Raw genomic sequence first — 16,199 nt, forward strand, 5'->3', positions numbered from 1 at the left:
GCTGAAGTGCAAGTGCAATCTCAGCATACTGCAACCTCCACCCCCCGGATTCAAGTAATTGTCCTGACTCAGCCTGTTGAATAGCTGGGACTACAGGCACGCACACCCAGCTAATTTTTGTATTTTTTTTTTTTAGTAGAGACAGGGTTTCACCACATTGGCCAGGCTGGTCTTAAACTCCTGACCTCAGGTGATCCGCTCGCCTCAGCCTCCCAAAGCGCATGAGCCACCGTGCCTGGCCAACTTAGTTAATTTTTACTGTATTGACAGGGAAGAAAATAAACAAGTTCAGAAGACTATATGAGAATGACTAGGGAACAGAAGAGTCTGCCATATTTTGGGAGAAAGGGGGAGAAGGAGAAGAAAGGAAGGAAGGAAGGAAAGCGGGGGAGAACTGAAAGAGGGAGAGAGGGAAGGAGAAAGAAAAGAGTGAACTTAGCAGATTCTTTTACTAACAAAAAGCAGATGAGGATGAAAGAAAACCAGTGTCTTTCTCCTCCTAACTCCTTTCCATAAAATGCTTCATTCAACATGGTGAAACCCCATCTCTACTAAAAATACAAAAATTAGCCGGGCATGGTGGCAGGCACCTGTAATCCCAGCTACCTGGGGAGCTGAGGCAGGAGCATCGCTTGCACCCAGGAGGCGGAGGTTGCAGTGAGCCAAGATCGCCCACTGCACTCCAGCCTGGGGGACAGAGCAAGACTCTGTCTCGAAAAAGAAAAAAAAAAAAAAAAGAAATGCTTAAACATAAAACTATTTAAACCTAGCTTTACCCATCAAGCTGCCTAGGGCATAAGTGTATACCTGCAGAAGCAGGGGGAAAAGGAGTTCTCACTACGTTGTTCCTCTTATGGAAAATAAAGCTTTTGACTCCCACATAAATCTAAAAAGGGCTATCTCTTCTGGGGTTGCAACTGCTAAATGGGGTTATCACTTACCATGCTATATAATGTGGTTTATCTACAATCTCCTTACGACCATTTTCATGATAGCCAAATGAGATAGATTGGAACTCAGCTGTTCACCATTCTTTGAGATTCTAATAAAGAGAAGTGGGTGACCTAAGTCACACAGCAGGTCCTACAGTCACTAGGCCCTGTGTTTACTAACAGAAAATACTCCAAAGCAACGTTCTGAATGAGAAGCTTGAAATAAGACAATGGATAATGGAAAACCGAACAGATCTAAGATTCACAGGTATCCAAAATACAAAGATAATATGTGGGGGTAATAGGCAAGGGACTGATTGATTTGGGGTAAGTAATATATGATAGTTTCAGTAAATGTGGATTATATTTTATACGGTATACTATGAGTACAGGTAACATTTAGAACCTACTTTAGGCCTACAGACATTTCATTCAAAGGAAATATGTTTAACCCAATACCACTATTAAAAATATCCCCCCAAAAATCATAATTTTATATCCACACTTGACTTGATCTAGTGTGCAGATTATTGCTCTTCTATAACAAAAGGGACTTTGTACTTAATGCAAAAAATTCCTTTTTATCTGCTTGTCACGTTCCAACCCTAAAAGCACAAGGGAAAAAAGAGAGGCAATATTCTCAAGTGTGTGGTATTGAGTGTCATATCTCCTTGACCAAAATAATCAGAGATTGAGCCTTTGTTGCAAATAAACCCGGGAGGCTCCTCACCTGGAGTGAAGGTTGTTACAATTATAACTGAAAAGGGCGGTTTGAAGCACTGAAAAATAGAAACTGGGAACCCTGTCTCTCCATCAAAAGCTCTGAAGAGAATGACCTCAGATACAGAGATAGGGTCTTATTCTTAATTCCTCTTTATTTACCAAGCAGTAACTTTGGATCTTGATTAGTTTTCTGAGCAGGTTTTCTTACTGCAAACGCATATTCCTGTCTAATTAATTAGCTTTCTGATGCTTCTCAACCTACTGCAGGCATGATCAACTAAGGGTTCTCAAATCCCACTTCCCCCAATCATCCCATCCCAGGCACATCTGGCAATGTCTAGAGACATTTTTGGTTTTCTCAACTGGAGGGGAGAGTGCTAATGGCATCTAGGAGGAAGGGGTCAGGGATGCAGCTAAATATCTTATACAGGGCAGGCCCCACAACAAAAAATTATTCAGATCAAAATGTCAGTAGTGCTGAGGTTACATCGTCAATGTACCTATGCTTCAATTTATTTCTAAATTCATGATTTTTTTTAATTTCACGAATGCAGCATATAAATTTGTTTTAAGACAGGGTCTTGGTTCTGTCACCCACGCTGGAATGCAGTGGTGCAAACATGGCTCGTTGCAGCCTCAACCTCGTGGGCTCCAGTGATCCTCCTGTCTTGGCCTCCCATGTGGCTGGGGCCACAAGCATGTACCACCACGTCTGGCTAATTTTTTTATTTTTTGTAGAGACTAGGTCTCATTTCGTTGCCCAGGCTGTTCTCAAACTCAAGTAATCCTCCCGCCTCGACCTCCCAACGTGCTGGGATTACAGGTGTGAGGCACTCTACCGGCCCATATAAATTTTTTAATCCTAAGTGATAAAACTTTGCATTATTTTAACTTTTGTTCTGTGCTTTATTCCACTAAGATTAATACCTAAGTTTTCATGCCTGTTTCTAAATTGTACATAATTTTTAAAACATAAAATGCTTTGTAGTTATAGCAATATAATCTAATTTTTAATGTAATGATCAAGTGAACAGATTACAAGAAAATAACCTGAAATAAAGAATAGTGCTGAGGTTGAGAAACTCTGACACTGGACAACATGGGGAACTTATTTTTCCAAGGGCCTGAACACCAAGAAAATTCTCTCAGGTAGGTCTCAGGTCTGCAGAACACACAGGCCACATGCTAGAGAGCAAAAAGTTCACGCAACTCCAAGCCTTTTCTTAACATCAGCCTAACAATACCCACCTTTCTGAAAGCAGTTTAAGAAAAAAAGAAAATTTTACATATTGTCCTTTATATAAAGGATTTAACTCTCAGACTTGAGGGGCGTTTTGAAGAGCAGCTTCTCTAACCTCTTAAATTGTGCATTTTAACTAGCATCAGTTTTTTGTAGAGAAAGTATAAAAGATCAAGTTCCCAAGGATTTGTCTAGGTCACCAAGTGGTTCAGTTGTAAAATCAGTCTTAAAACCTAAGTCGATTTTCTCTTAGACATATCCTTTTTTGCAGAGTTGACTTCAAAATTCATATTTTAGTACATACCAACTTTATTAGACGATTTTTAAACTCTAATCTTTTTTTACTTTGTCATCTTTTTCCTAAAGTATTCTCGCTCTTGATCTCAGTAGCTACCCTCCTGCCGTCCTACTTAGCATGTGGAATAGAGTGCAATTTCTACCAAAGATCCAAGACTTAAAAATGACATTTTGAGCACTTGGTTCTTAACACTTAAGGATATTTGGTTCAAATGCTCCAGTGATTAATTTCAATTTTGCTGCATAGGAAATAGAGGATTTGACATACAGGAGTTTCCGTTTCATCGAAATATTTTAAAGTAAAAAAGATAACATAACAGAAGACAGTCTGTAACAGGCAAGGAAAATGAAGGGAGAAACAAAATAAGCTTTTTCCTTTATTTCTAACCAAACTATAAGAATGCTCCTAAAAATGTCCTGTAGGGTATTAACAGGCACTATAAATGAAAAGGTGCCACCATCTGGGAAATAGTTCTGTGTCCCCTCCCGACCCCCATACACTGCCAAAGGTGAACGTTGTTCACCATTTTATCCCAACACTTCCCAAACTTAGGAGGACCAAGAATACTTTTTAGTATTAACTCTATTAAGCTATCTTATTCCATTTTGTTACCATCTTGTTTGAATTCATTTTTGCAGCAGATCCAAAATCCACCAGCTTGATGTGTCCTGTGCGGTCAATGAGAATGTTCTCGGGCTTGATGTCTCTGTAAGAAAATCAGGACCATGAATTGCCTCCTCCATCCCAATCAGCAAGCAACTGCTAAACTAGAATTTCAATTGAGCCAAAAATCTTTGTTTATGTATTCTGCTATATAGACCTCCTCTATTGATGGATATAAACGATTAGCATACATTTTGCGAAACAAAGTTAACCAAAAGGCAAGGAGAGAGAGAGGGAGGGAGGGAGGGAGGGGGAGAGGAAGAATAGGAGGGAAAGAAAAGAGAAATGAAACACATATTATTCAATGGATTATTTCTCCTAGAGACACACATTTTACATTAGGAAAACTAAGGCCAAAAGGAGCTATGAAATTTTCCCAAGGTTATGTAGCTAGCCAATGGAAAAGCTGAGACTCTATCTCAGATTTTGTGATTCCTGGCCTAACAATCGTTGTATTCCCACAACATTCTCAGATGTACACAAAACAACAGATGAGTGAAGACATGAAGAACTACTTATCAACTGAAGATTCTGTAAACCAGGTGCGGTGGCTCATGCCTCTAATCCCAGCACTTTGGGAGGCCGAGGTGGGAGGATCACGAGGTCAGGTGATTGAGACCATCCTGACCAACATGGTGAAACGCTGTCTCTACTAAAAATACAAAAATTAGCTGGGTGTGGCGGCACGTGCCTGTAATCCCAGCTACTTGGGAGGCTGACACAGAAGAATCACTTGAACCCAGGAGGCAGAGGTTGCAGTGAGCCGAGATGGCACCATTGCACTCCAGCCTGGTAAGAGAGTTAGACTCCATCTCAAAAAAAAAAAAAAAATCTTTGTAAATTCTAACGTGCAGAGTTACAGAAGTACAGCTCCATGGTCTTACACTACTGTGTGGTATGACATTTCCTTCTGCAAACCAAATTCAGTTCTTCTATCATATAATCCAAATAACCCATGCAAGAGTTCCCAGTCTTACTTAGCTACATTACCAGATCTTACTAGCAAACCTGAGCACATTACAATTCTAGATCTATTGCACTGCTGGATGGGCAAGCTGAAATGTCCTCCCTTTTGGAAAGTCTGCTTTCAGCCAGTTATTGGTAGACTGGCTAAAAATTGGATGGAGCGTTATCTTGATCCTGAAATCATTCATCCACTCATTTCCATGCAGGAACTCTTATGCAACACAGAAAAATCCTCAGCATAAAAATGCTACCAGAGTCTCACTTACCGATGCACATATCCCATCTGATGAACACTGTGAACAGCCAAAATCAGTTCAGCTAGGTAAAACTGAATCAGGTTTTCATCTAACTGGTCCTCATATCTATTCAAAAGTGACAGCAAGTCCCCTCCAGGCTGATATTCCATGACCTGTATAGAATGCCAAAGTTATTAATTATTCACACACCCAAAAATAGGGAATGCCTCAATTAGATCCTCAAATATCACCTGACATGTTACAATAACAAGGTCTCCACAAAACAAAGAAGATGTGTAAGGCACACTGTAAGTCACATAGGATGAAGTCCCTGCCCTAAGAAAATTACATCTGTTACTCAGGGGAATCAATATAATGAAAGACTAGTCCCAGACACCATGCACAGTGTTTGCAAGGCAAGCTTGAAAAGTTGAATTAAATCCACCCACTTCCCCACCCACAAGTTGACACCCCAGACATTCCCTAGGATTAGGTACAGTGTAGACGGATATTCCTAGAGGGCAACCACTCTCTTATATCCTTTCTGTATTCCCCTCAGCACCCAGCAGAATTCAGAAGGCTTGCAATAAATGTGATACAATCTTTTCCTTTTATAGTCAGTGTGGAAGGCAACTGACAGCCTCTATTCAAAATTTAAATGTGAAAATATCCCCTTTGACCTAGTAATTTCACTTCTAACAATTTACTTTACAGGTACTTACAATAGTTTGCAGATAAATAGAAAGATAAATAGATTCTTTGCAGCATTGTTTGTAACAGGAGAAAAAGCCATGGAAATCATTCAGCTATCCATCAAAGACAGGCTAAAATATGACATATGTAAACAATGGGATAAGACGAAGATATTAAAAACAAATGGATTCCATTTATTCATACTGCCATGGAAAATTGTCCATGACAATATAAAGTGAAATCCTGTAAAGAAGAAAGTACAACCCCTTTTTTGTAATAAATAAGGAATTATTACATGTGTTTGTACATACACAGGAAAAAAATCTTGAAGAAGAATATTAAGCCTCAAGTAAAATGTTTGATTAGCAAAAAGAAACTCCTCTACCCCAAGGAACTGAAATCCTTTCTCCTTTTGATGATAAACAGTTGTGATATTCCTGAGTCCCCAGGTGGCTATAAGGCCAGTTAGCCTGGGTGGCTTCAGCCTCCTGCTGGTGACTTCACCTCTCTGCCTTTCAGTTTCATCCTCTCCAAAACAGGGAAAAGACTAATCCCCTTGCAGCACTGTGTGAGGATTAAGTAAGACAAGGTCCTCTGAGGGCCTGGCACAGTGCCTGGCACCAACATGAAGTCTTCACCTACCATTCAATTCCGATCCTTCCCCACTACTTTACTGCATGATCCTTTCTGCTCTGTCCAGCAAAAAGAACCCGTTGAGACAATCGCCGTAGCCATGTTAACCCTTATTGAGTTCTCCTGTCCTTCGCCCTGATTTCCCATTTTATTAGCCATGCTATAAATGTCTTGGAAGTTGTCTCATATGCTTTCTGGGAAAAGGCAAGATCTGAATATACTTCTTAAAAAAACACTAAATCTCACAAACTACTGCATTCCAAAAGCCAACTCGGGGATGTGAATTCTCACCATCATCCTCCAAACTCCTGCTTGCTTTTAGTCCAGAATTAGAAGAAAGCTCTAGACAAGTCAGAAGTAGAGCATCTGCACAGAGCCCCAAAGGCCTCAGGCTGGTCTAGTAAAATCTCCAGCAAGTGTGCCCAGCACCAAGGCAACCCCAAACCAGAGACCCCTGGAGAAGCCAGTGACTCGCGCATCCTCCCCAAGGGCTCCTTATAACCTGGGAGTCTACTCCATTCACATGGTTTCTGACAACAGCAGACATTAAGCCAGACACCGGACAATTGCATTTGAAGAGTAAGGTTCCATTTGCACAACAATTGCTGAAAAAATTTTGATTTATGGACTGGGCACAGTGGCTCATGCCTGTAATCCCAGCACTTTGGGAGGCTGAGGCAGGCAGATTACGAGGTCAAGAGATCGAGACCACCCTGGCCAACATGGTGAAACCTCATCTTTACTAAAAATACAAAAATTAGCTGGGCATGGTGGTGCATGCCTGTAGTCCCAGCTACTCGGGAGGCTGAGGCAAGAGAGTCGCTTGAACCTGGGAGGCGGAGGTTGCAGTGAGCTGAGATCACACCACTGCACTCCAGCCTGGCGACAGAGCGAGACTCCGTCTCAAAAAAAAAAAAAAAAAAAAAAAATATATATATATATATATATATATATATATATGATTTATGAACAAGAGGAACACTTAGAAGGGGCAGCACCTCACATACGCACTTTCTTTCCCCCAAGTTCCTAGCAGACATTAGTTACTCACCCCAGTCCTCGAGGAGCCCACGGGAGCCACCTGGCTGCCTTTAGCTCACCCACTCATCCCAACCTGGTTCTCCACAGGCCCTGGGTATGTGGGTGAATGCTAATTTATATGTCTGTTTTAAATATATATTGCCATTAAAAAGGTCTTAAATATCCAAAAAAAGAAAAAGGAAAGAAATTCACAGATAATAACAGAAGTACTTATACTTTTAGTACTGAAATGTCTTAAAATAACAACAATGCATATTTATGACGACACACCACAGTTATAAATTTCCTATGGCTGTATTAAAGATGTGAAAAAAACAGTATGGCTTGTGAGTTTAAGGCTGAGAAAGTCATATGCATAGCAGAGCAGCCACCGGCAACTCTTAAGAACTGACAAACTGAACACAACTTAGTATTTGGCAGCTACTCCTGACATTCTATTTGCAGTGACCAGTAAAATAGTTCAGAAAACAAGAGCCAGCTCGTAAAGAGGCAGAAAGACATGTATTCTTTGCTTCTATTCAGAAGATCCAACTTCCTGACTGAAAATCCCCTCCCAAATCAGATCAGTCTAAGAGTGGAACAACTTTCCATTTCTTCAAAACCAGGGTTGATTGAGAAAACAAGCAACAAAAATTACCACAGCTGCTACACAGCATGCATCACAACATGAGGCCAAAACAGACACACTCAATGACAAACCTCTAAATAGACCGGGTCTTTATCAAAGATGCTAATCAAACTTGACCCACCATTCCAGGTTACCACACCAAAAATTCCAACAGTGCACCATTAGAAGAATGTAGTTCAGACATTTACTGAGTCAATGTGGCTATCCCAAGATGTTACCCATATCCCAAAACTATACTACTGGGTATAGCTGCTCATTCTAGTATGAATGGAGCCCACGGGGAAGATGGCTTGTGTGTGGCCAACCAAGGCTTATTCAATCATCATGCTGTTAGAGCTTAAAGATACAATACAGACCCAGGACTTCAGTGCTTTCAGAAAATACATTTGGATTGTTAAAATGGTACCAAGAGGTTCCAAAAGCATCATCTAAAGTAACAAACTAGGCGTCTTCAATTCTTCTTACCAGGTGACTTGCTGTGAACCAAAGACCAGGGTCAGCAGAAAATGATGAAGAAGTTAAGGACAAAGTCGCCACCCAGGTTGTGACCGAGAGTCCATTCACAGCATCTGGTTTTGTCCAAAAATGTAACTCTGTCCCTGACTTTTACTATTCAGAGATGCTCAGTAAGGCACTGATCCTCAAAACCAGGATAGCCTTGACTTCTACCCCAAGACAACTATAGGTCCTCTAGGTTAGAACTTCCCAAGCCTGATTGTCCATCAGAATCACCAGGAGAAGTGTTTCTTAAAAATAAGACAAGCCAGGCATGATGGCTCATGCCTATCCTAGCCCTTTGGGAGACTGAGGCAGTAGAATCACTTGAGGTCAGGAGTTTTGAGACCAGGCTGGGCAATAAAGCGAGACCCCACCTCTAATAAAAACAAAAAATTTAAAAGAAAATAAGATAGACTCATCTAAATCAATATTTGAGTGCCTATCATGTGCCAGCCACTATTCTAGATACTAGGGAAACAGCAGTGAATAAAACAGAAAAAATCTCCACCTCCATACAGCTGACGTTCTGGTATAATGAAAAAGAGTTCTGTTTTTTCTTTTTTTTTCTTTTTTTTTTTCTTTTTTTGAGATGAAGTCTCGCTCTGTTGCCCAGGCTGGAGTGCAGTGCTACGATCTCGGCTCACTGCAACCTCTGCCTCTCGGGTTCAAGCAATTCTCCTGCCTCAGCCTCCAGAGTAGGACTACAGGCACGCGCCACCATGCCCGGCTAATTTTTGTATTTTTAGTAGAGATGGGATTTCATCATGTTGGCCAGGCTGGACTCGAACTCCTGACCTCAAGTGATCCACCCACCTCGGTCTCCCAATGTGCTGGGATTACAGGTGTGAGCCACTGTGCCCGGCAAAAATTTTAAAATGATAATAATAAGCAGTATAGTAAGGTAAAGCGTATCTCTTTCCCATCCCAACTACTTAGGGAGCTTAAAGGATTCCAGGGAATAAGCCCAGACTTCATGGATCACACTCCATGGATGGGAATCTACAGTTTTAAGGAGCTACTGGGGTGATTTAGATGCAGCCAGCCCAGCACCGTGTGACCCACTGCTGAGGAGGCTGTGGAACAAATATGGCTCCCTTCTCCAAGTGAATTAAAAGTTTCTATAGCAGCAATGCCCTTGATGAAACATGGCTTTCATATAGCCATCACCTCTGCTGCTTGTATTTTTTTCAGTGACTACCTGGAGCCTTTCTGCATATCAAGACAAGATCACTGACAACAAAGAGCTGGAAAATAACCAGTCCATCAGCACTGAAGCCAGTGATCTTCCCTCCTTGCAAGGACTGGAGATGTCTCCTGCACACACAATGAGCAGCTGCAGGTCACCCAAATGATGATCACCAAGGCATAGTAATCAGAGGCTGCGGGCACAGGAGGAGGAAAGAGTCCTAGAGTGAAACAGCCCAAAACAATGTGGCAACCCCGCTGATGGCAGAGAAAGCACAGCAGCTGACAGACGAGCCTAGCTTGGAGCTATAATGGACTTGCTCTTTTAAAGCAAAGACTTTCAGGCCAACAGAGACAGACCCTTCTGATGGCAGCAGCTGCAGATGCTAATTAAAGGGCAAATCTCACATGTGTTCAGTTTGGAAGTAGCGGCTGCTTCTCTGTTGGTGTTTGCATCCATACCCCAGTACTAGGAAGGCAATTTCCATCCATTGTGTTGCATTTGAAACAAAGGACAAATGTGTGTGTGCACGTGTGCACACACACATATGCAATGCACCCACGTGCATGCTTGCATATGTGGGGATGGGGTGAATATTGAACAGTTCTTTAGTACTCTATTCCAATTCACATAGGGCATTAGAGGCATGCTGTGCTAGCCACCTCTTAGAAATGTCTCCTTGAAATGCTTGCACGCTCAGCACAACTGAAAGTACCATGAAAATGTAATGGTGCCAGCGGCATCATTATCCGCTCTGCCCAGTGTTCCTGATCTTTGGCATGAGGGAGGAGAGAAGGGGTCCTTAAAGCAGAGTGGCCTCTGAGCAGAGGGGCCCCGATATTATTATTCTTTAGAATAAAAACTGTTATTTTCTTCTTGGTCAAAGTCATCAAGAGAAAAAGAGAGAAGGCCCTTTATCTTAGAAAAAATGAAACCCAGCCTGATTCATCCATCTATGAAAAAAATCCTCATTGAGTACTGGATCATCCAAAGTCTTGCCAAGAAACAGACAGGACATGCAAACCAGGGAATTGAGGACATTCATTAGGGAAGGGGCTATTTACAAAGGTTCGGGTTAGGAGAAGAAAAATAAATTTGGGGTGATGAAGCACCCCAGGGCTAGCAACAGAAGGGGACCAGACACCATGCCTGGGCCTGAAAGAGCAAGTACAGGGATTTTGGATGTGTACGCTATTACTGAAGGGACAAAAGGAAGAAGCTATAACCAGAAACTAACTATAGCTACAGTTATAGGACAATGGTTCTCAGAATGAGGTCCGCACACCAGCAGCAGCATTACTTGGAAACTAGCTAGAAATGCAAAGTCTTGGCCAAGTGTGGTGGTTCATGCCTGGAATGCCGGCATTTTGGGAGGCTGAAGCAGGAGGATTGCTTCAGCCCAGGAATTCAAGACCAGCCTGAGCAACACAGGGAGACCCCCATCTCTACAAAAAATGAAAAAGGTAGCCGGGCATGGTAGTGTATGCCTGTAGTCCCAGTTACTCAGGAGGGTGAGGTAGGAGGACGGCCTGAGCCCAGGAGTTTGAGGCTACAGTGAGCTATGATTGTGCCACTGCATTCCAGCTTAAATGACACAATAAGACTCTGTCTCGAAAATAGAAGAAGAAATGCAAATTTCTGGGCCCCACCCCAGACCTACTGAATCAGAAACTCTGGGGATAAGGCCAAGCAAGCTGGGACGACATAATTAAATTGTGGCTCCTAAAATGGTAAAAGTGTAAATGCACTTTTACATGCCTCAAAACACCAGAATAAAAAAAAATCTAAAAAAATTTTTAAAAAACTATTTGAAAGGCACAGAAAACTCAAAGAACCTCCCAAAGGCAACAATACACTCAGCAATTGAAGTCAATAAGAGGAATTAATATCTCATTTCACCAATAAGAAAATTGAAGCCGAAAAGGCCAGTGACTCTGGAGAGACCAAACAAGGAATGGTAATAAAACAAGAACCAATATTCTAAGTCACAGCCTCATTCTGATGGGCAGCTGGCTTCCAAACCCTGGCTTCAGAAGCAGCAGCATGTGAACAGGCCTGGTGAGTTTTGAGACATGCCTGAAAAATCAGATAATCTTAGCCGAGAGATCAAAACAGCACATGTCTCACTGTCAAAACTATCATAAGCTGCCACATTTCACTAAAGTAAACAATGAAGTTGTGTTCATTAACTCCCTCCAGATTCCCAATGACAGCATAGGCTGCTATTCATGAAAGCCTAGAAACAGCCCACTTTCAAATTGTTCCTACATAGGAAACAAACACTGCCCATAAAATTGCACAGGTGTGGGTTGAAAGCAAGATAAGAAATATAAAGAACTCATCTCAAGCAGGGCATCCTAGTAGCAGTGGTTTCAGATCCAGAAGTATAATGCCTTGAGTAAGAATATGGAAGGTGAAACCACAGGCCTGGCTTCAAAACTCAGCTGTACCTTGTATCACCTATAAAAGCAGCTGTTTATTTTGCTTTTTTTTTTTTTTTGAGATGGAGTCTCACTCTGTCGCCCAGGCTGGAGTGCAGTGGCACCATCTTGGCTCACTACAACCTCTGCCTTCCAGGTTCAAGCAATTCTCCTGTCTCAACCTCTGGAGTAGCTCAGATTACAGGTGCCAGCCACCATGCCCGGCTAATTTCTGTATTTTTAGTAGAGACAGCGTTTCACCATGTTGGCCAGGCTGGTCTGGAACTCCTGATCTCAAGTGATCCACTCGCCTCAGCCTCCCAAAGGGCTGAAATTACATGTGTGAGCCACCGTGCCCAGACAAAAGCAGCTGTTTTAGCCTCTGTGACAGACTATTAATTGTGTCCCCCAATCCATCCTTCCCTTATTCCACAGTAATAAGAATTTTAGCTTGACAGAGGTCACACAGCCGACAGTAAATTCCCAGTCTCCTTAGCAGTTAGATGCGCAGTCACATGACTACGTTCTGGCCAAGAAAATGTGAGAGGAAATGATGTGTCCAACTTCCACATCAATCTATGGAGAAAGAATTTGCTTACTCTGAATTTCTGTTCTTTTTTCCTACCAGCCAGCTGGAACAGAGACATGAAATGGCCCAACTTCAGCCGTGTAAAAGAAGACAACATCCTAAGGAATGGGGGAGTCACAACACGGAAGGAACCCGGATCCCTGAATTAACACACACAGCAGAGCTGCTCTGCCAGCCTGGGCTGTACATTAGGGTCTCTTTGATACAGCAGCTAAGCGTGTACTTTAGCTGATATATCTCTACATGCAACTAGGGAAAAACATTTGGAGTGAACATAAGGAAGTCACTGTAAGGTTACAGCACAGAAAAGGATTTCATGGGTCAATTGCAGGCTCAGAGCAAGGGTAACTTGAAGAAAACCACAGCAGGAAAAACATTAGCACAAAGAATTTAGACAAAACAACACTGGCAGGGTTCAGTGGCTCACGCCTGTAATCTCAGCACTCTGAGAGGCCGAGGTGGGCGGATCATGAGGTCAAGAGTTTGAGAACAGCCTGATCAATATGGTGAAACCCCGTCTCTACTAAAAATACAAAAATTAGCCGGGCATGGTGGCGCACGCCTGTAATCCCAGCTACTCAGGGGGCTGAGGTAGGAGAATCACTTGAACCCAGGAGGTGGAGGATGCACTGAGCTGAGATCGCGCCACTGTACTCTAGCCTGGGTGACACAGCGAGACTCCGTCTCAACAACAACAAAAAAAAATACTACAAGTGGTGGGATGCAAAACTACGTGTTCTTTGTGAAGATCAGCTCCTTCATGGAAGGACACTGATAAAGGCATCTGTTATGCAGAATTGAACAGACTTCTTCATGAACCAGATCAACAGAGCACTGTTTCCATGAGCCACCTGCAGAATACAGGATTAGCCTTGTTATATAGAACCAGATATTATGACGGAGTTTGTGACAATTTTCTATAGACCAGAAAACAGTAAACCAAACTCACTGGTATGTCACCACAAATGGGAAATGTTTAGCCATCAAAATGCAAAAGAACTCAAGTTCAATTTCTTTGCACCGCATTCCAAATTTTGAAAATCTCACTGAGTCTATCTTGAATTACACACGTTAAAGAAAATAACTCTGCTGAGAATATAATGCAAATTCTGTAATACAGTAAGTAAATTTGAACATACATCAAATTTCTATGAAATTAATCACACATTCATCCAATAAATATTGTTTAAGCATTGACTTGGTAAAGCTCACCCCTTAAGGATGAAGTCGCCTACTGGGACAGAGCAGCACCCACTCATGAAGGAGAAGTACAGGGTGCAATGAGAGTACAGTCAAAAGGCGCCGTCCCAGAAGTACAGGTTCTAGGAGGGGCTTCTGGAAGAAGTGAAATCTGATCCAACCCAGAAAGAGAAAGAGGAGTTAGCAAGGTGAACAGGGAAAGAGTGAACGGCATGCAAAAAGGTCAGAGGCAAGGTCAAAGAACCAAAGGAAGTTCAGGATGGATGTAAAGTAGAAAGAGAAATAGTAAGTGACGAGGCTGGAGGCAAGGGCAAGAAAGGCCTGGTAAGTCACGTGAAAGAGGGTGGACTTCATCCAGAGGACAGCAGGGAGTCTTGAAGGGTTTCAATAGTGGGATGTCTTGGCTGCAGTATGTGGAAGACCTGGGAGGAGGGCCAGACAGATGGCAGCGAGAATACTTCAGAGGTTATCACAGCAATGCAGGGTAGAGAAGATGGAGGCCTGAAACCCACACAGCAGGGGCAAGAATGGAGAGAAGAGACAGCCAGGAGGGATAGACCATAGGAGGCAGAATCCTGTTGTTTTTTTCACTGATTTAAAATGTGTCTTCAAGGCCAGGCGCGGTGGCTCACGCCTGTAATTCCAACACTTTGGGAGGTCGAGGCAGGCAGATCACAAGGTCAGGAGTTCGAGACCAGCCTGGTCAACATGGAGAAACCTCATCTCTACTAAAAAGACAAAAACTAGCCAGGCATGGTGGTGCACGCCTGTAATCCCAACTACTCAGGAGGCTGAGGCAGGAGAATTGCTTGAACCCAGGAGGCAGAGGTTGCAATGAGCCGAGATCACGCCACTGCACTCCAGCCTGGGCAGAGCGAGACTCCGTCTCAAAAAAAAAAAAATAAAATAAAATAATGTTCAACTGCCAGGGGAGCATGATATGTAAGTTTCCCCAAACTTCAAATGTTTGTTGATGTAAAAGTGGCCAATAGATAGGATGGAATTTCAGGACTGTACAGTACCAATATAAATCTAGGATCCCTTTATCTTGCAACAGAATAGGCTTCCAGATTCAGAATTTTTCAGATTTCAGAAAAGTAAAGGTAAAGTGGTACATACACTTTTTTTTTTTTTTTTTTTTGAGACAGAGTCTTGCTCTGTTACCCAGGCTGCAGTGCACTGGCATGATCTTGGCTCACTGCAACCTTCACCTCCTGGGTTCAAGTGATTCTCCTGCCTCAGCCTAAGGAGTAGCTGGGATTACAGGCACCCACCATCACACCTGGCTAATTTTTGTATTCTTAGTAGAGATGTGGTTTCACCATGTTGGCCAGGCTGGTCTTGAACTCCTGAACTCAGGTTATTCACCCGCCTCGGCCTCCCAAAGTGCTGGGATTATAGGCGTGAGCCACCGTGCCCAGCCATACATACACTTTATATTATGTAACACCCTCAGTAGGGTCTGGGACATCACCTCGTAATCAAACACATTCATAATTTTATAGTAAAATGTGAAGTCACTCTAAAGGGAATGAATAAAGACTAAAAAGAGCCTTAAGACAGCTTGGATCAAGTTTTGCCAAAAACTGAGTTCAAGTCAGATTTTGTTGATAAACAAGTAATGAAAGAACTTGAGGTTATTCAGAACTCTAGGTATTTCAGAATTACACATAAGGGATGGCAGAGGTATGATCATATCTTAATTTCCAAGCTAAGTTTGTGCTTTTATGTGAAAACTATACCCTTAGCAAGCATTTTACTCTAAAGCAACAAAGTACTTGAGAAGAAAATGGAGACAAGAAAATATTAATAATTACAAAATCCCATCAGTAATACCCAATTGAGCTACAAAAGAAGGGAGTAAAAATGTCATTGACCCAAGTGGCAATGTGCTGAGGCAACCAGAACTCCGAAAAACAGCTGCATTAAGAACCCTCCCAGGCTGGGCACGGTGGCTCACATCCGTAATCCCAGCACTTTGCGAGGCCGAAGCGGGCGGATGATGAGGTCAGAAGATAGAGACCATCCTGGCTAACACGGTGAAGCTCCATCTCTACTAAAAACACAAAAAATTAAACGAGCGTGGTGGTGCGCGCCTATCTATAATCCCAGCTACTCCGGAGGCTGAGGCAGGAGAATCGCTTGAACCCAGGAGGCGGAGGCTGTGGTGAGCCGAGATCACAACACTGCACTCCAGCCTTGGCGACAGAGCGAGACTCGGTCTCAAAAAAAAAAAAAAAAGACTTCCATCTT

General features: G+C 42.5%; 1 protein-coding gene across 10 annotated transcripts in view; it reads right to left on the reverse strand.

Moving 5' to 3' along the window:
- CIT (citron rho-interacting serine/threonine kinase) overlaps nt 1-16,199 on the reverse strand; it is a 195,613-nt gene that overhangs the window by 147,028 nt on the left and 32,386 nt on the right. For all 10 annotated transcript variants that reach the window (XM_009181812.4, XM_009181811.4, XM_009181810.4 and 7 more), the window contains 2 exons: nt 5,089-5,231; nt 3,806-3,899 (listed from right to left, as the gene is read on the reverse strand). In XM_009181812.4, coding sequence (XP_009180076.1) covers nt 3,806-3,899; nt 5,089-5,231 — 237 coding nt within the window. The remainder of the gene's footprint in view (nt 1-3,805; nt 3,900-5,088; nt 5,232-16,199) is intronic.

The sequence above is a fragment of the Papio anubis genome, chromosome 9 (assembly GCF_008728515.1).
Source record: "Papio anubis isolate 15944 chromosome 9, Panubis1.0, whole genome shotgun sequence".
Lineage (NCBI taxonomy): Eukaryota > Metazoa > Chordata > Mammalia > Primates > Cercopithecidae > Papio > Papio anubis.